This window comes from Diceros bicornis, chromosome 19 (assembly GCF_020826845.1).
Source record: "Diceros bicornis minor isolate mBicDic1 chromosome 19, mDicBic1.mat.cur, whole genome shotgun sequence".
NCBI lineage: Eukaryota > Metazoa > Chordata > Mammalia > Perissodactyla > Rhinocerotidae > Diceros > Diceros bicornis.
Window position 1 is genome coordinate 40,602,306 of NC_080758.1, and position 21,343 is coordinate 40,623,648.

General features: G+C 37.8%; 1 protein-coding gene across 15 annotated transcripts in view; it reads right to left on the bottom strand.

The window, feature by feature from the left end:
* The window catches only part of TASP1 (taspase 1), a 255,473-nt gene that overhangs the window by 72,614 nt on the left and 161,516 nt on the right, over positions 1-21,343 (bottom strand). For 13 of the 15 annotated variants that reach the window (XM_058563234.1, XM_058563237.1, XM_058563229.1 and 10 more), the window contains one exon: positions 5,492-5,565. The exons of the other annotated variants lie outside the window; for them this stretch is intronic. In XM_058563234.1, coding sequence (XP_058419217.1) covers positions 5,492-5,565 — 74 coding nt within the window. Of the gene's footprint in view, positions 1-5,491; positions 5,566-21,343 lie in introns of those variants that run through there. 15 annotated transcript variants of the gene reach the window in all.

Sequence of the window (21,343 nt, forward strand, 5' to 3'; positions counted from 1 at the left end):
CACTTGATACAGAGCCACTATACCTCACTATACATCTGTCTCTCAGCTCTCCTGCTCTGCTTCCGGTCTTTCTTTGGCCATTGCCATGTACTTGGTGAAAATCCTGTGCACCTTGATGAATCACTCTCAGTTCTTTGTCCTGCTCCAAGCCTTTGGTGTGCTCACTTGGTGAAGGCTTCATAGTGAAGAACTGGTGGTGTTCCAGTTCTTCCAGCAAGACTCACTCTGTGACTGGGGCTTCTCAGGATTTTAATCTGTCACACCCACTCACGTGGCCATAAATAGTTCACTAAAAGTTTGGCTAGTTTCTCTTTATACTCTTCCATGTTAGTTTTACTCCTCTGCCTGCTGCTCTGCCAGGAATGAAGCAGTCAGAGGTTTTTCTCTCCTAGGAAAGGCTTGTCTCTTTCTGGAATTTCATTCATTTAGGTTTTTCTAGCATATTCAGTTTTTTGGATGATTTTTAAAATCTATGATTTTGTAGTTTTTCCAGCTCATTCTCACTAAGGAGCGACAGTCTCTTTATCCTAATTGGAAGTGGAAGTCTCTTTCTCACTTCTTTTGATAACTCCCTCTTGTGCACCTCATGTTTTATATTTAAGTCTTCCTCCTACAGCTTTATTTGAGAGGTAAGTTAAGCCTAGTAAAAAGCTCTCAAAAATCTCATCCCTGTGCTCTCTCTTCTAAACAGACATTTATTGAGATTTTTTTTAAAGTCCTAGAAACTATCTTCATAAAAATAAAAACAAAATAGGGTAGACACTACATTGGGATCACAAAAATTCTAAAGTAAATTAAATGGTAACATATCTGCTTATGTAATCTGGAACGTAGAATTTAGAATTTTGCAAATTGGAAGCAACATCAAGGACTTAATGGGGTCCATTCATCTGCATTCAGACAGATTGCTTCCCTGTTCCTATCATACCCTATCCGAGGAGGGACTTAAGGCAGAGTAAGGTTTTCTTATTCTCATTTTACAGATGAGGCCTCTGAGATCCAAAGAGACAGAGTGATCATACCAAGTCTCACAGAGTGCAAATTGTGGAGGGGGAACCCAGGCTCCAACTTCCTGGCATCACAACCATTCCAATATTTGTTCACTTCAACTGCACGGCCCAAAGAACTAATCAAAAGTGCCAAGAAGAGAAATCCTGGCATGACTTCATGAGGCTTCCTATTTGGAAGACTTGACAGCAAAAAAGACTTTACATAAAAAAGAAAGAACATTAAGAACAAAATGTAAACATCACTGAGTCACCATCCAGTGCCCTAGATTAGGGAGATAATGGCATGTGCAGTATCTATCTTGTTTCACTACCGTGTGTCAGAGTATGACACCGGGCTTGGTACACTGGGCAGAAGAACATCACGAACTGAGTAAATGACAACATATAAACAAAAAGCTGGGTAATATCCCAGAAGACATCCTAAGCTTGTCTTGACAGCACCTTGATACCTTGATAATGAAAAAGCTTAACCTCTCTTAGATCCAGACTCTAGCTGGAAAGCAATAGACTTACTACTAGAGAGATTCTGTATAATATTTTTAAGAGGTATTATTATCTGAATATCTTTTGGTCAATCCAGTCAGGAACTCAAAATGAAAAAAAGGCAATAGTTTGGGGGAATGTAATCATTCTCCCAACGCAAACTTGGTTATAAACCAAGAGTGATATTTCTTTGAGCTACATCATTTCAACTGCAAGGCCCAAAGAAATAATGTGCCATAATATCCAAAAGTGATATTTTTTAAACTTTTTATTTGAAAATAATTTCAAAATTACAGAATAATTCAAGGGACACCCATACATTCTTTACCCAGGTTCACCTATAGTTAACATTTTGCTCCATTTCCTTTGTAATTTGCTGTCTTTCTATCCATCCACCCATCCACATAATATTTTTTTCTGAACCACTGAGATATTATAGATATTAATATATAAGGCCCTGTACCCCCAGATACTTCAGTTTGTACTTCCTAAGAGTAAGGATATTTCCTTACATACCACAGTACAGTTATAACAAATAAATTTAACAATAACACAACACTTTTGACTATCCATATTCCAATTTTGTAAATTGACCTAATAATGCATTTACAGCATTTTCTCCCCTCCTGCATAGGATCAATTATTGTATTTAGCTGCTACGACTCTTTAGCATTGTTTAATCTGGAACATTTTCACAGTCTTTCTCATTTCTGACATTGACATTTTTAAAGAATATAGTCCCTTTTTTCTTTCTTCATAGAATGTTCTTCATTTTAGATTTGTCTGGTGTTTCCTTGTGATTAGATTCAGGTTGTACACTTCCAGATGGAATACTACAAAAGTGATGTTGTGTCTTTCTCAGGTTATCACATCCAGAGGCCCATGATGTCTATCTGCCCCTCACTGGTGACATTAATTTTGATCACATGGTCAAGTTGTTGCCTGGTTTCTCCATTACATACTTATGATTTTTCCCTGAGACTAATAGGAAATCTGTGGGGAGACACTTCAAGACCATAAAATAGCCTGCTCCTCCTCAAAGATGAGTTTTCGTAACAGCATTTTCACTATTGTTAGAGAAAGTGATCTCTACATAGTAAAAGAAACCTAAGTTTCAGTTATACTTGAAGAAGTTCCATGCCAGTTTTAACATCTGTTTTTATTACAGTAGTCCATGCACACTGGGTGTTTATTAAAAATTGTTCATTAACTGCTATCTGGGTAGAATATGGGCAATCTGATTTTTAAATCCAACTGGTATCAATGTGCTAATATTGGTTCAATAAAATCTATTTAACTTATGCTACAGAAGGGTTTAGAAACTAAATTAAATGATACAATTGCAAGAATGTTCAATAAAAAAAAGAAAGAAACATGTAAAATAACCTACCTTTATTTATTCAAATTATATATAGATTCTGGTTACACAATGATATTGATTATTATCCAGTCTTTTCTAAGCAGTATGATTTTGAGATGAGCTTTAATTTAAGGCCTTAACTGGATTAAACATAGCTAACATATAAAATGTTCAAATGGCCAGGTGGTTTTAGTTTCTGAGTCTGGTAACAAGCAGAAAGAAGGTAATTTTTGGAAAGCAGGGCAAATTATAAAAAAAAGAAAAAAAAAACTTTTTAGAAATAGCTTTTAAATTAATAAAAAAGGTTGCTTTTTTTTTTTTTTTAAGTTTTTAAAGATGCTTCATTTCTCATTTTGTTACCATGGTTCTCAACATATGTGAGAGGATGTTTCACAAACTAGTCATCATGCTGAACAGGTATGCCACTAATTCAACAATTCTTTCATAGAAGTCAGGAAACCAGGGTAGACCAAAGGCTTACTCTATTAAAGTGTGAAATTTGCTATAGCCTGCTTTCTCTTTTGAGCCCAGCTTTTCATCTATAACTTTGTCTTCCTTCCAATACAATAAAATTCCAGCCTTTATGACAGAAGAGATGGTTTTTTAATCAATAGAATTCAGCAGCCAAAGCATTACGGTTCTGGGTTTTGTTTTTTTTTTGAAAAGCATTTGCAGCCACAGGCTCAAAGGAGGAAGAAAGGGATAGGGATTAACTCTCTGCAACAAAGGTCAAAAACATAATTTACAAGTGAGGCAAGAGGAGCAGCTGTATCTGTTGGCCCAATCAAAACTACCAGCTGGAGAATTTACCAGCAATATGAAAACCAAGTCCACCAGATGTCAAGCACTGCAACTGGAGGCCAAACATCTTTGGGCTCAGTAAAGGACTCTCTACTCTCTTTACCACCCATATTTCATGTTAAATAGTAAGGTGTCTTCCACAGGCCACCAGCAGGGATAACAAGAACATTTCCCCACAAAGGACGTAATAACATGACTGTACCATACCACACTGGCTTCAGTACTGAAGTCCACCTCATACATGTTCTTCTGTTAAAAAGTAATTTTAGCTCAGAGTCAACATGTAAGAAGTGAGAGAAAATTAAATGGCTCCAAGCCATTCCTGTGCAAGGATTCTTGTGGCTTATCAGACTTATTTTATATTTGGGAACTGTTTTATCATGGGGAGAAAAGAATGTTCTGAAAATATTTATTTGACTTTCCACTCATTCTTTAAACCTGTGCTGTTCAATACAGTAGCCACTAGTTACATGTGGCTATTTAAACTAAGTAAAATTTAAAATTTTGTTCCTTGGGCATGCTAGCCACATTTCAAGTGTTCGATAGCCACATGTGGCTAGTAGCTACCCTGTTGACCAACAAAATATAAATATAAATATAAACCATGTCCATCATTACAGAAAATTCTGTTAGACAGTGTTGCTCTAAACCCATAAATCACCTTTAAAATGGGCAATTATAATTCTCTTCTTTATGTACGAGCAAAGCAATCTTTATGCATTCTCTTACAAAATAAGTCTACTAATACAATCTGAATTTTTTTAGGTGAGGTGAGACAGAGGGGAGGGGGAGCTCAGTAATATTTTCACAAACGTAAGCCAATCCTCGTCTGAGAAAATGCTTTTGTACACTGTACACACAGAAGCCCTCTAACGCTATTGGCTTGCCAGATAATATACAGTGGTCTGTCTGGATGGGTGTTATATGACAAATAAGCAATAAACTATTCTTTATTACATGTATCATTAATTTGTTAATGATTCAATCTATATCAGACAGTTTCTATCAGAAATTTCTTTACATATATTTCCAAATGTGCAAAATAAATCATGTCCTTTAAAAAAGAGACTGCCCAACTTCACAGCTTTGCAGTTGAGGTACTTTAATGCCACGTAAACATCAAATGCCACAGCTGTTTCTAAAAATTTTATGAACAAGAACACGAGGCTAGTATAAAATAAAATCCACAAATTATGTTTCTTACTGCCAGGCTCACCCACCATGAGTCCGGAGAAGCCAAGCAACTCAAGAGGTGCTGCGCCAATGTCTGTGTGACTGCTGTGACTCACTGAGGGACATGTGCCACAGACACATGGCACATAGGGCACAGACCTTTGACTCTGCCCATGAGGACACCATGCCAAGGCATGGCAGAACAGACCACAGCACAAGCCAGGTCATAGGTGCAAGCACATTGGCCACCTCTGCCCTTATACATGCAGGATGTTGTCCAGTCGCTCAGCTTTCTTTGCCTCGGTATCCTTTATCTATTCCAACATGTCTTGCAAAATCACCCAGCCCTGTCAGCTCATCAGCTTCACTCCCATTTTCTCTTTCCAATCCCCAGTTTCCTCTTTTCCAGTTATTCGCAATGGATGAAGAAGAACAAGATAAAAAAAAAGTTTTTTCCTAATCTCCCCCACTTCCGTCATCAAAAGCAAAAAAGATCTGCTGTTTTTCTTTGGGCTCATTAACCGTTCTTAATCAGATTCTCATAAAGATCACAGAGCTAATGCCCAAGAGAGGCTGAAAAAATTCCATCATATCAACTCAGCTGGTTTGAGGTTCATGCAATGGCTGCAAGGTTTTCAGCTTATGCCCCAGTTTTCCTGCTTACCTTGGCTTTCCCATCCTGGGCTGACATATAACCAACACACATGCTCTCCGTCGTGTGGCTCCACAGAAATTCCACTGCCGTGGAAGAGAACACAAATAGGCACATTCAGATCACAGATGGAAAATAAATCTTTGCTTTTTAATAGAACAGTTAAAGATAGCTTTATATTTAACACACTCAGTTCCCTACTTTCCATTTGCTCCTTCATAAATGTCAACATGATTTAGTACTCAAAACTGTGTAATGCCATTTACTGTGAAATGAAAAATGTATTTCTTTCTTGTCACAACTTATGATTATTACATGTAAAAATAAATGCTCTTCTGTTTGAAACTCGTAACATTAAACACACGCACATGCATGCACACACACTCATGCATACGGTACACAATGATTTACTAAATGTAATATTCCATAACGTAGTTTCCTTTAACACACACACACACACACACACACACACACACACACACACACACGTCTTAGTTTCTAAAAACCATTCTCCATGAAAAGGGACCAGGATTCCTTGGAGAAATGTTGATTCCAGGGCTGGGGCAGAGAAAATACAAAACGAATCTGGAACATCTTGTGCCAGAAAGTAAGGAAGTGTCGAAATAATGATGAGGACTTATCAAAAGGACCCAGGGTTCCGCCTGGAGGGGCTCCCACTGGCCAAATCTATGTCAATCTAAGTATCAAAATAAACAATGATTGTAAAGAATTATTACCACCGAACAAAATAAGAACCCATACTAATGCAAATAAGCAAATGAATAAATAAGCGGGGGAGAAGAGAAAGCTCTTCCTTGCAGCAGAATGCCAACTAATAAATATAAAAGAAATAATGGAGTTAGAAAACCATCATGGTTGCTAAAATAGTAGATGAAAATTTGAAGAGGAACAGGCTATTTTCATAGTCTCAAAGTATCTCTCCACAAAATTCTTATTAAACATAAAGGGGGGAAATGTAAATTCCCTGTGGAGAAACCTGATGGACTCCACTTTAATCAAATGATTGAAGCTAACATCACCAATTAAGGGACAAATTGACACTATATGCCTCCTAACAAAACACCCTGAGACTCACCAGCACTTCTGTGGTGTTCTTGCCGAAATTGCAGAACCAGGACTGCATGAGGAAAGACCATACAAACCCAATATAGGAACACTACTAAATCACTGGTTTGAACTCTTCAAAAATGTCAAAGTCAAAACATACAAAGAAAGTTCAGAAACTATTTTCATTTAAAGGGACAAAGGAAACATGACAACTAAATGCAATGTGTCATCCTGGGTTGGATCCTGGATTGGGGGAGGTGGGATATTTATAAGGGACATTATTGAGACAACCGAGAGAGCGTGAAAAGGCACTATAGATTAGACAACAGTGTTGTATCAATATTCAATTTTATGATTTTGATAACTGTACTGTGATTATTTAGAAGAATGACCTTCTTCTTAAGAAATACACACTGAAGTATTAGGAGCAAAGACGCCTGATACCTCCATCTTGCTCTCAAATAGTTCAGGAAAAAAATGTACGTTTGTGTATGTGTGTGTGTGTGCGCGGGTGTGTGTGTGAGTAAAGGGAAGGAGGGAGGGAGGAAATAAGGATAGAAAAACAAACGGGGAAAATGAAAAAAATAGGTGAATCTGGTAAAGGAATCATGGGTGCCCCTTGTACTAACTTTTCTCTAAGTTTGAAATTATACCTAAATAAAAAGTTACAAAAAGAAAAATTCACAAACATACAGAGATACACACAAAACTCTGTCACACTCAAGTACATACTTTCAAAATTCTAAGTTTTTTAAAAGGCATTTTTTAAGGTTTGATGCACTTCTCAAACAAAAATTTCAAAAGTCCCTAATAATAAAACTGCCTTGCTCACCACTAAACCCTCTGGGTCCCAGGCCATCCATCTGTTTATATCTTCGACCTAATTAAGCCTGAAGACAAGTGTTTGAGTTAAGACACAACTGTGGGATCAGTGATCCTGGACTCTGAAGGCTTTGCCAGACATGTGTGGAAGAAAGACACAATAAGGGGCAAAACTGAGTTCCTCAGATATATGGCTCATTCCTTCATCATTAATTAATTATCAAACCTGCCAACCTGCTCAACAGACGCTCCGCTGAAGAGTGCAGGAAAACAGCGTCACGCAATGAAGCAAGTTCTCTTCACCAGATGTTTTTTCTTCCTCACACATCTGCTTTGAACTTTAAAAATCTTGAAGTCCAGAGTAAGATCTGGGATATTCTAAATTGCCTAATAGAGCAAAGGCACTCAAGTCTTACAGAATTTCCCTAGAGTAATGATAATGCAATTGTATTTAAATACAAAGTTAAGGCGTTTCTAAAATTGTGACTTCTCCTTATGCCCCAAATGTTAAGGTGGCAACTGTTCAAGAATTAGCCAAGAAAAATACATGGAAATATAGTCAATGCAATCATGAAAGTGAAGGATAAAATAATTGCACTTTAATTTTTTTAAAGACATGATTTTGATGATTTTAAACTGGATTATTCTCTCCAAAAATGTAGCTTGCTTTAAGGAAATGTAACATGTAAAAAATTTAGACTTACAAAACAGGATAAATTGGGTGCACTGATTGACTACATTAAATGTTTTTATATGGAAGGGTTTTCAATAAAGTTTCTAGATGTAGCGTTTAGAAGTTCTTAAAGAAAGGAACTCTATGTCTAGAAATTCAGTCTTCGCTCTTCACAAACCAAAAAAGAGGTGCATTACACTAACATTATTTTTAATACCAACAATTCAAATCAGTAGATAGTAATCAGTGGTTCAGGCTAGCTTGAGAAATTCAGCAGAAACTGTCTACAATTTAAATTACAGAATGCTTTTGAAAAGAAACCCTATTTTATTTCTTCTAATGCATATCAACTCAAGTTAACTTAAATTATTTCTTGGTGGAGGACTTTAAGGGAGCAGGAAAGGGAGGAACTGACATTGAGAATCTATCATGTGCCAGGCACTGTCTTTCACAGTAGAACTCAGCAAAGCCTGGATGGGGAGCCTGAGGCTCAGAGATGGTAAGTAACAGGATTTAGGTTATTTTAGTTAAGTGCACAAACTGGAATTAAAATTGGACTTTTGGATTCTAAAACCTGTGATCTTCCATTGTTCTATTACTCTGAAATTTACTCAGCTTTTTCAGAAGGATTTATAATTAGTATTACATGTTAAGAGGATTAAATTCCTTACAAACACCAAAGGACCATAAAACATCAAACACAAACACAGCTCTTAAATATTTCTTAAGAAAAGCCTTTAAAACTATAACAAAACCCAGAGGCTATAAAAGACAAGATCAATACATTTGACTATATTAAAAAACGTTTATAGTATTTTCTTTTGCCATGTGAGGAAAAAAGGCAAGAGATGAATGAAAAACTGGGGGAAATATTCACAATTCATAGAACAGAAAAAGGACTAATTTTCTTAATATATAAAGGTCTGGTACAAATCAATAAGAAAAAGACAAATATCCAAGAGAAAGCTTAAGGATATGAACAAAAGAGAATATGAATGGCTCTAAAACATAAAAAGATGTTCTACATTTCTCATACTAAAAGAAATGCAAATTAAAACCACAAGATACCATTATTCAACTATCAGGTTACCAGATAGCAAAAGGTTTGAAACAACATTACGTTAGCTGGGGGTGGAGAAAAAAGCACTCTCATATAATGATGGTCAGAATATGGCCATTTGGAAATACATTCTTGTAATTTGTGGTAGTTATGTTCTATAAGGTCACCATGAATACTGAATTAGCAAATACTGAGCCACTGCTCCTAGAAGTAATATAGGGTAGGTTCCTGCGAGCCTCTGGTCACAATATTTTCAATCAGTAAGTAATCTTATTCTATGTGTGTTTCTGTTTAAAGCCATCTTATTTACTACATATTTCTTATAAAGAATTATATGCAGTATTTCTTTACAATAAAACACTAGCCAAGAAGAGTTGAACATTTTCCTGACCCTGGATAACCTGCCCATGAATGTCTTTGGCTTTCAGCCTCACAAAAATGCTGTCCCCTAAGCTCTTTTCATTGGTCACCATTTCACGAACTCACAAGTTTAGGTACTTTTCCAGCTTTTCCATAGCTTCATTACACACCATAGATGTTACTTTAGCGGTCCCTGGAGTAGCCTCATGTACAGATTGGTGCATTTCCTCTTCCTTTTGCTGGATGAACAGTATTGTTGATTCATTAACTTTGAACTCACGGCCAACAGCATTATAACTCTTGCCTGAATTAGGCTTATCGAACACGCATGTTTTCTCCACAAGACACCACAACCTCCTTTGCACTTAGGAACAGGAGACAGCACTTCAGCACTATGCTTGGGGGCCATTTTACACAGCAAAAGCAACAAAAATATGAAAAATGTGGCACTAAATAGAACATAAAAAGGACACTTGTTTATAGTATGAGAGCTGAGACAGGAAAGCAGGGCATTGCCTTGTTCACCTCAGTTGGGAATGTGCGTGTCAGACAACTCAAATTTTTCACCACTCTGTGCATGCCCACAAATGACTATGAAAGTGCCAGGAGTACTGATTTTGAGATTACAAATAAATTCCAGCAAGTAGAAAAATTAACAAATATAGAACCTGCAAATAATGAGGATTGACTGTATTTATCAAAATGACACATCCTTTGATCTAGTAATTCTACTTCTAGGCATTTATTCTACAGATAAGCCTTTATATGTATGAAATAACATATTTACAAAGACATTCATTGAAGTAGTTTTAATTAGGAAGAAACTGGAAATAGCTTAATTGCCTGTTGGGGGAGTATATATGAATAACTATGATGCTCTGTACCATTGAATACTATGCAATAATTAAAAACAAAGGAGGAAGCTCTACATGGGTGATATGAAACCACCTAGACTAAGTGTTTTTTAAACTTTTTGACCATGAGCCACAGCAAAACCAAACCAAAACAAAAAAGTCCCACACATTGTCACTTAGTACACACATTTCTTTATAACTGAAATTTCACGGGGGCCGGCCCCGTGGCTTAGCAGGTAAGTACGCGTGCTCCGCTGTTGGTGGCCCGGGTTCAGATCCTGGGCACACACCAACACACCACTTCTTTGGCCATGCTGAGGTGGCGTCCCACATACAGCAACTAGAAGGATGTGCAACTATGACATGTAACTATCTACTGGGGCTTTGGGGGAAAAAAGGAGGAGGACTGGCAATGGATGTTAGCTCAGAGCTGGTCTTCCTCAGCAAAAAGAGCAGGACTGGCATAGATGTTAGCTCAGGGCTGATCTTCCTCACAAAAACAAACAAAAAAAAAGTGTAGCAGCTTGAAATTTCACGAAATAATATGCTTTTACTCAAAGTGCACTGGTCTATTCTATTGGGTTCTTTATATTCTATCCACTGCCTTTAAAAGATTCTGCTTGTGCCTCACTAAGTTGACTTGAGGCCTCATTGGACATGCTACAGTTTGAAAGAACACTAATCTGCAAGATACATAGTTTATCTAAAACAAAAGGCAAAGTGGAGAAAGATGTATAAGGATGGTGCTGCCATTGTTGTGAAAGAACATAAAAGGGCACCATGGATGAATATGTTGGTAAATATACAGGATCTCTGGAAGCATATCTGAGGAACTGACAGTAGTAGTTGCTACTACAGAGGGAACTGATTGATTAAGGGAGTTGTGTGGAGGACAACCTATTTTTCACCACAAATACCTTCTGAAACTTCTGAATTTTGTCCTGTTTTCATTTATCTCCTATTTTTTTAAAATGCCCCTAGGAATCTCAATTACCCTGTTAATCTAAATTATCTATGAAGAATTAATTTCTTCCCTGTTTAGATTATGACCTTCTGAACTACTGAAATTTGATGTAATATTATCATATATTTTTAATTGTCCTTCATGAAAATGCTTTATTATGATGTGAAACTGATCTAATGTGTTCAAACTGTTTCATGTCTCATGACCACCTAAAACATGACCAAATCTTATGAAGGGACATGAATAAGTCCTTACTTAAATTTACACAGGGCACATATATTTAGGGCAAAACCTGTTATGTTCAAAGAGCAATCAAAACAAACAAAACAAACATTTATTTCCATTAGAAATAAAAAATGCCAAAACCATTATAAGTTATTTAAAATAGAGTAGAAAACATTTATTTGTTTCAAGGGTAAAGTTTATCTCACAAAAAAACTTCAAAACTATTTAATTAAGTCCCAATTTATAATTAAAACCCAGCAAAGAGTAGTACAAAGTTTGTTGAAATACAGTTACAGAGGAAAAATTAATATTTCAGTAAAAGAGCAGCATTTTCTTACCATCAGTGATATCTAGACGTCTGTAATTTGTTTCTTGATTTTAGGGACTAAATCTGAAATTGTTCCATATACTAAAAATTGAAATTTATGGTAACGGTATTAAAAAATTGATTCTAATACTAATACGGCAAACCGGGAAAATGCTATATCATAGTACCATCATGTGCTGCATACCAACGTTTCAGTCAACAACAGATAGCATATTTGATGGTGGTCCCATAAGATTAGTACCACATAGCCTAGGTGTGTAGTAGGCTATACCATCTAGGTTTGTGTAAGTACTGTAGGAGAGGAAGAAATTTTCCTCTACCATTCTAGGTTCTTCTGGCTGGTCTAAGAATTAAATTGACATGAGACAGATTAACAGGACAAAAACAAAGTTTAATAACATGTACACATAGGAGAAACCCAGGAAAACTAACTCACCAAAATGGCTGAAGCCACCACCTTAAATACCACCCTCACCTAAGGATAAAAGAAGATGTTGGTGGTGGGGAGAGTTAAGGACTTCAAAGAGAAGGAAGGCAATTCACAGGTAGGTGAAAACGAGTAAATGTTTGGAAAACAAGTGTTTTGCCACACAGAAACAGAACACAGATGGGAGCCCAAGAAAGGCCTTCTAGCTTCCCCCTATCTAGTTCATTACACCAAGGTGACAGCTCACCTCCTGAGACAGATACTTTTATCTGAATCCTTTTAGGCAGTTAATGGGGAGGTAACAAGAAAAACTTTCTATAGTCTTTTGTTTCTTAAAAATAATCACCCTAGGGCCAGCCCTGGCAGCCTAGTGGTTAGGTTTGGCATGCTCCACTTTGGTGGCTCGGGTTTGGTTCCTGGGCGTGGACCTTCACCAATTCGTTTATCAGTGGCCATGCTGTGATGGTGGCTCACATACAAAATAGAGGAAGACAAGCAACAGATGTTAGCTCAGGGTGAATCTTCCTCAACAAAAAGAGGAAGACTGGCAACAGATATTAGCTCAAGGTGAATCTCCCTCAGCAAAAAAAAATCAGCCTAAAATAATCCTCATATTAAAGAGATATATTTTAGGGTGGCAAATTTTGTTCCCCTTCAGCACACTCTATGATGTTTGCACAACCAACAAAATTGCCTAATGATGCATTTCTCAGAATGTATCCCCATCATTAAGCAATGCATGACTGTTTCGGGATTTTTCCATGTGTATTTATCATATAGGGGACCATGAATTCAAGGAACATGCAAGGTAAATGAATGGCCTTTTCATATCTGAGCCCATGAAAGTGCTGTCTACAATAGTGTTTGGTGTGGTCAAGCTCAAGCTTATTTCCATTTAGAGAAGCTCCTAGCCTCCTGATAACGACCATGCTCCTTTGGTAGTAGCCACTAACTGCTAACACCTCAACTACTGATTTGAAAAGGCTTTTGTTATTTATTTATTTTTTTAAAGTCAGTTTGAGAATACTGACCTTTTTCTTTTTTTTTTTTTTTTGAGGAAGATTGGCCCTGAGCTAAACATCTGTTGCCAATCTTCCTCCTTGTTTCTCCCCAAAGCCCCAACAGATAGTTGTACATCCTTCCAGTTGCTCTATGTGGGACAGTGCCTGAGTCCATGCCCAGGATCCGAACCGGCAAACCCCAGGCTGCCGAAGTGGAGCACGTGAACTTAACGACTACACCACCAGGCTGGCCCCAGCTTTTGTTTTTTAGAAAGCCAAAGCTCAGGATCTGTTAGGCTACTGGAAATGTCCAGATCATGAAAAGATCTTTATCAGAAAACATTAAGAGCCAAAGCCATGCTGAAATAAATTCCTGAATGGTTTAACACGTGAAAGATGGACACAGAGATTTGGCAGGATTCTGCTCCACCAAGTGACTTCACAACACATCACACCATACAAGTGTGACGTGAAAAAACATCAACACTACTGATTCTGTTCCTGTGCTGGTGAATGGGTTAGATGGGGATGTGCTGTACATGAGCTCCTCAAGAATAACAAGTTAATGGCATTACAGGGACATTTGGAATGGATTTGTACATAATCTCAGAGGCCAGCCTTTCTAGAAAGTTGTATTTAATGCTTTGGAACAAATGAATTCACCTATGGGTATAATGGTGGTTCTCCTTCAGTCTTAGTGGCCCTCCGCTATAATGAGACAGCTTTTAGTCCCTATGCAAGGCTTTGCCTCCTAGGGACATTTAAATCACCACCTTCAGCAGTTAATATTAGAGCTACGAGCTACCCATTGCATGATAATCCCCCCAGGATAACTCTTTCTCTTTCAAAATGATTCATATATATGTTATCCTGTTTAAATTAAGTCAAAGTTTCTTTACCAGGGTTGCGGGCAAGTTTTTTCTATCCAGACGGATTCTCTTTTCTGACCAGAGAGAAGCCCCCAGCCATCCTTTTTTTTAAAAAAAATGTTGTTCTCCAATTGTTGTTAACAACCCCCAGCTGCACTGGCTCCTGCACCCATTTAAAACCTCTCTGCCTGGCTTCACATCCCAGTCTTCCTTGCAAGAAAAACAGAACTTTAAAATCAGAACTGTCTTGGACTGGGCAGTTGCCAAGTCAGCTGCCACTCCTTAGACTTAGGTCGAATGGCTTACCCTAGGACATTTTGCACAGTGTTTATGTTACTCCTTATTGAATAAAGATAAATTCATGTTTAAAATGGCAAGAATGAGGAACTGGAAACAGAACAGTCTCCCCTTATCTCTGTAGATTTCTTCCCCCTGGTTGTCAGGTTCTTTATAACCCAGTAGGGGGTCCATACAAGGATGCTTTACTGTCCTGACAAAGAATCCTTAATATTCATATAATGCATGTCCCATTATGGCCATGAAGTAGCTTTGAGTTGGCTAGCTTCCCTGAAAAACGTTCACCACTGAACTGTCTTGGAGTGATGGGGATGGAGTTCGATAGAACCCCAGTTACACTAAGCCAAGAAATAATGATTCTCTCTTCCCAAGCCTCACTCAGATTTGTTCAAGACTAAAGAAGGATGCTGACTGAAAAGGAAGAAAGGGATGTGGGTCAAATAGGAATACAGGCCCCGAAGGACATTTCAATTCTCTTCCTGTTTTATCATTTTATTGTATTAGAAACTACCAGAAATAGGGAGCCACTGGCTGGGACCTGGAAGTTCTCTGCTAAACAGAAGAACATTCAGTGAAACAAGTTTTATTGAAAACATGATTTCATTCATTCAACAAATATTTTTTAGGATTTATTTCATGCTAGGGTGATCTCTATTACCTTATGAGCAGATGAAAATTGACTATAAAATTTGTCAAAATGTTTTTCTGAGAGTTTTAGGAGAACCAAAGTAATAAGAATTATATAATCCCTAGAATTCTATGCATAAATCTTTGTATTCTTTATTTTAGATGGAAAAACCTTGTGGCCAAAAAAACAAAAAATACTACAAGGTTAGATTATAGCTAGAACTATACGTTTCATGATGGAGAAGAAAATTACAGATGAAAATATATTTCCAATTTTTTTAAAGTGTATTAGTGATATTTAAGGAAGAAAAGTTCTTTTAAAAAGCAAGCAAAGAGTACAGCTACTTGTAACCAACATCTTTGTGTTTTAAAAATGAAAACCAATTCCAAAAAATATAAATCTCAGAGCACTATCGCAACAGATTAATGCAACTCAGTTGTTGAAAAGTTTGAATATCATGTCTGCCTTATTCACTTACCATCTAAAAATAAATTGCTTAATTTGCTTCTTTCCATCTGATCCTTAAAAAAGAACCAAAATGCCAGCCTATCTCTTAAAAGTACAGTTAAGATGTAACAATCCCAAAGCATTGCTGAGGCAAGAAAGAAATAAGCTTCCAACTATGACACTGGACCCTCTTATAGAAGAAAGTTTTACTTATAGTTTTAAGACAAGTTATTAACATCAGATAAACATACATAAGTACCTCTTTTCCCACTACCAGCCTAACAGCTAATTTGCCTTCTCCTTGAGGGTTATTTTTATGATCCTGTGAGCCCAGCAGAATGCCTAGTCATAAGTGCTCATGGTGGCGTTTGCCATGAAATGGAAATAAGTGATATTGCTGGGGCCCCGAGAATGAAGCTCCTTTGAAGTGCATGTGTTTATACGTGCTCGCCAAATTTTTAATGCCAGTAAAACCAAAAGGCGGTTTGGAATTTTAACTTAACAGTAAAATGACCTTTTATCTTTTTACTGTTCCAGGAAGCATCAATTCAATCTAACATTTTTTATTTTTAAACCATAGCATGTTTTGGTAATAGTGACAAAAGGAGTACTTGATAAAGAACTTTGTTCTGAAAGGGGGAGAAAACACCACATTTAACTTCTAATTGGCAACTGAAGAACAGTTTGATTTGATAGAGCTAAGTCTAAAATGATAAAGGGACTCATTATCCTTTCAGGTAATTATGTAAGAAACTGCAAAAATTCCCACAGAAGAACTCATTTGATATACCACTTATATAAAGTTCAGACAGGCCCACAAGGGGGCTTCAAATATATGGGTAATGGGCAATTTCTTAGGGTGGGTGGTAGGTCCACAGGTGTTCACTTTATTATTATCTTTTATAAGTTACAAATTTATTACATTCTTCATTTAAAATATATAAAACATTTCACAGTAAAAACAAAAAATAGAGAGAAAAAGGGATAGCTGGACAATTAGAAGCAATATCAGGCACAAAACTTAATTATCAGCATCATGAACATATTGCTGGATAGCTAAGAATCTGGTTATTCTCTGAGTAAGGTGAGGGCAACTTAATGGGAAAGTAACAATTTCCATGTGTGGTCATCAGATGATCAGGCACTGGCTGAACTGTGGGCCTCAAATCTATTTAGGATGCAAGACTCCAACACAGCCTTGGCACAAAGGCCACTGGCTGAACACACAGCCTTTTTACCCCAAAGAGCCCCTATGCCTCCTATCCTGAATTGCTTAAGATTTTCCTTAAAGATACGGAGTCTGTTTCTCATTGATCCCCATACTCACTGCTTTGTACTAATCACCCTAAGGCAAGAACCCCTGAACTTCACAGGGTCTGTCGGGCTCCCATCAGCACACTGAGCACAGGCAACAAGGGAAGAAATGCACCCATATAATGAGATTGGCTGTTTAATGCCACATATTTGCATATATTCTAATTACCTGTATCGAATCACAAGCTTAAAATTGGGAAGCACTCATTTTTTCCACTGGAAGACTTGATGTGCCTTTGTTTACACAATTACACAAGAATCATACTATATATACCAGCCTCAATAAAGCACTTCTATAGAGGCCTGGAAAGCACATGTAATTGTACTTTAGCAGGTAAAAATATACTGTTTTTTTCCCTCTAAAAGCAGAGAGAAAATTAATTCTTTTCAGCTGTTTCATTCCAGGGACAAGCATTTGCTTTGCATTAAAGCAGTGATTTGTAGGCTGGGCTTTGCCAACATCTCATGATCTGGGGGGTGAGAGGTGGTGGGATGGGTGTTGCAAACACATTCATGTCCAAGTTGTCCCTTTACAAGGCTGTTTGCAGAGGCTGTCTTCTGTGATGTATTTTAAACTGTCTCCAAATCTTCTGGTTCCTGGACACCTGTCATTATCCAACATTTCCGATCCATACTGTTTGGTTTTAAGAGCATGTGAGGACATTTTATGTGACGTTACATTTTTCTGGAAGAGTGGTCAATTTCTTTAAAAATTTCTGCTAAATAATCAATAAGGAAATTCCATTTGGCACTTAAATTCATTCATCGAATAACTACTGGGAGTCTACTATGGAGGGTGGGTACAAAGTTGGATATGACACAGTCCTTGCCCTCAAATGATTCTCAATCTGGTGCTGTGATTCTCAGAGGCAGTGGAATCTCCTAATACATGGAAAGATATTCCAAATCCCTGTACCCTCCATGTGAGTCACTAGGGCTCAAAGACCTGTGATCTACTCCTTTCAAATAATTGGGTTCAGAAAAAAGGTTAAGAAGTGCTGGCCTAGGGGGAGGGGCAGACACTTTAACATATGTCTAGGATGTGTCATGGTGAGTGTTACAAGGGATGCCAATTGCATGTTGCAAAAAGAGCACAAGGAAGAAACAAATCACTGGAAGAAGGGCTTCCAAAGGATTCCAAGAAGATTCCTACTTGTCCTGGGTCTTAAAGACAGAATGTAATTGGCTGGGGGCATTCCAAGCACCGGTAATAAGCATGTGAAAGTTACTAGGGAAAAAACATGACCCTCTGGAAGAAGACCAAGCAATCTGGAGTGGCCAGAACTTGGGGCGTTGAAGATGAGTGGAGGAAAAGAAGGACTAGCTGGAAATGACCCTGAAAGCGTGTTCTGGCATTAGATCAGGGGAGGGTTTTTCCCATCAAGTTATGTAGTTCCCACCTACCTTCTAGGGAAAAGACTGGCAGAGGCAGGAGTGTGTGAGTGTGTGTGTGTGTGTATGTCCTCACTGAAGAATTAAAAGTAGGGAGCATGGGAGTGATAGTAAGAGATACACGTTTTGCTTTTATTTTAACATATATAGAAAGTTATTCAACATTTAGCTTAGACATATAGTAAACTAACTACATATACTTATGTGGTTCTTGTTTTGACCACTATCCCTCTGACCCTGGGATTGGTGTGGCTCTCTAAGCCACAATTAGGTCAGGTTCTCATTTTTGTCCTCCCTGCTTCACAGCAGTCTGCTTCTCTCCTGACTGCCCCTGTTTTTGAGCCCGTACTTAGGTTCTCTGTGCCAGCTAAAAATATGTTATAGAGAGAGAAGTGTGGTGGCAGTGCGGAGGTGGGAGATGAACAGAGGTGGGGAGCCTAAGAGGACAGTCTGGAAAAGAGTGATTAGGGACTGCAAAGTAGGAGGACACTGATCACATTTGTCCCAGAGGATCTCAATGAAGGGAATCAAGATCCAATGATACAAGTTAAAGTCTGACAGTCTGGGCTGCCTAAAGATTCAAAAGAGCACTTTGATTTCTCAGTGTAGTTCTTTAGACAAACTAGAGGGCCATTTGGCAGTGAGAGAATTTTAAAAGTTTATTAATTATCTATTGCTGTGTAAATTACTCCAAAATGTAGTGATTTAAAACAACAAACATTTATTTTCTCAGTTTCTGTAGGGGAGGAATTCAGGAGTGGCTTTGTTGGGTGGTTCTTGCTCAGAGTCTCTCAGGAGATTTCAGTCAAAAAATCTGCCCAGAGCTGCAGTCATCCGAAGGCTCACTCAGAGCTGAGGCTGTCAGCAGGAAGCTCCAGTACCTGCCTGGCTGTTGGAAGGAGGTCACAGTTTTTTGCTACATGGGCCTCTCCACAGTACTGCTTGAGTGTCCTCACGACATGGCAGGTGGTCTTTCCCAGAGTGAGCGATCCAACAGAGAAAGCAAGAAAGAAGCCCCAACGCCTTTTTTAACCTACCCCAGAAGTCACACACTGTCACTCTGCCATATTCTTGGAAGTGAGGCAAGGGGAAAGGAATTAAGCTCCACCTCTTGCAAGCAATTTATGGACCAAGCACAAGTAACAAGGTCACACAGAGGACTTTGAAAGTTCCTTTATCCCTGAGATTCTCCAACTCTGTTCATGAATCAGTAAACAAAGAACAAACCTTGGAAGTGCTCTATATTTGAGTCATCTGACCCTTGAAGTGGCCCACTGGGGCTCTTGTAATTGATGTATTTGCCAAGAGGAGAGGCTCAGTAATGGCTTCCTGGAAACTCCACCAAGTGGCAGTGGGATTTGACTGAAACTGTTTTTGTGGTGTAATAGAAACACTATTTATGATTTTCAGAAAAGAGTGGACACAGAAAAAGCTGAAGTTAGAGATTGTTTTGATTATACTATTCTCGGGACGAAAAAGTGATTGAACAATATACAGCAGTGAACTGTTTTTTTTTTTTTAATTTTGGGAATTGTTTTATTTGGATGTGTAGGAAAGAAAGATGTCTGAGAGTTCCTGGTTACTATATATTACTACGTATTAAGGAGCCATGAGTTTATGAAGTTATACCCTCATGAGAGTTTTATAAAGCAATAAATGGGAAGTCACGGTCCAAACACAAAGCAAATTAAGTTGCGGCCTGATTTGGAGCAATCGATGGGGTACAGCACAGGAGAATTCACTTGAACTTGATGTTTGAAATATTCTCTTTTTACAGGCAGAGGTTTATGACAGACACCTCCCTTTGTCCAATCTTCCACTGCTGGATCTGCAGTGAATAACATTTACACAAACTTGATACTGTCAATGCTGGTTACTAACTGTCACTGTTTGGAATCAATCTCTAATCAAAGAAGACAAGTTAGCTATAGCACAGAATGCAAATGTTAATAATCATGACAATAATGGTATGGATGCTAGAGATTGAGGTGAGGGTTAGGAGTGAGGGAGGAAAAGAAGAGTGCAGGAACTTTCCAAAACTTACACAGTTGAAGGGGTGAGGGATGGTTGATAGAAATTATATAAAGTTGATGAATCAAGAAATAGTGTGTTAAAGTTGCAATAAAATTACAATATATGATTACAAGTTAGAATAGAATTCTAACAAAAGTCCAGAGGAAAGAGGAGTGAGAGTGATGTGAGCTACATTCTTACTTTTTTCCCAAAAAGGAGTCACAAGTTACTGACTAATCAAGGAATAGAAGCATGAGCACATTCTATAGTGAAGGTATTTCCCATGAGAAGAACCAGAACCAGAGACTGGTGGCTCTGGCATCAGAGTGGCCAAGGTGACTTTTACATCTCCTTTCCTGCCCTTCTGTATTGTGTTTGCTTTCTTACCACATACTGAACATACATAACTTTTGAAAAGTGAAAATGTAAAAATCCATGTAGTTGGTAGCATCTATAAGTTGATACTAGCCCATGTTCACCAGGTTTTAGTAAATAAACTTCACAAACATCAATCCCTGTAGTTAACTAACAAATTTCACTATGAAATCATAAATTGACACTTTACATTTCATTCTTCTTCTTGAGATAGAGAGTAGGAATCAGTTTATAAATTACTAACTCAGTGATAAAAACTATTTTACATGAGCTAAAATTCTATGACTTATCCTTAAATATGCATTTCTATACTAGACAACCAAAAATGAAAGGACAACCAAAAAAACCTTACAATTTTCAGGATTAACTCAAATGGGCAAGAGTCTGTGCTCAGTAAAGAACTGACACTTCATCCTAGGAACAGTCCATGAAGCAGTTTTAATAACTGCCCTCCTTCTTATTCTGAGTTTTTATGGAACCCAAGTATACCCTTTGCATATTTTACAAACAAAGTCCACTATTTAACTGTGGAAGATAGTCAAAAGAGTCAACAGTGATTAAGATACCAAAGAAGCAAACTGCTATTTGCCTTGGTTTAACAAAAGATGGCCATTTAAAATAACACTTTCCAGGAGAAACCTGGGTACCAAGTATAGTGAGAGAACATAGCAAGAAAAACAATGAGGTTTGGTAGTCACAGTCGAGGTGGAGAAAGAGGCCTTTTATATGAAAATGCTCTTTTTCTTC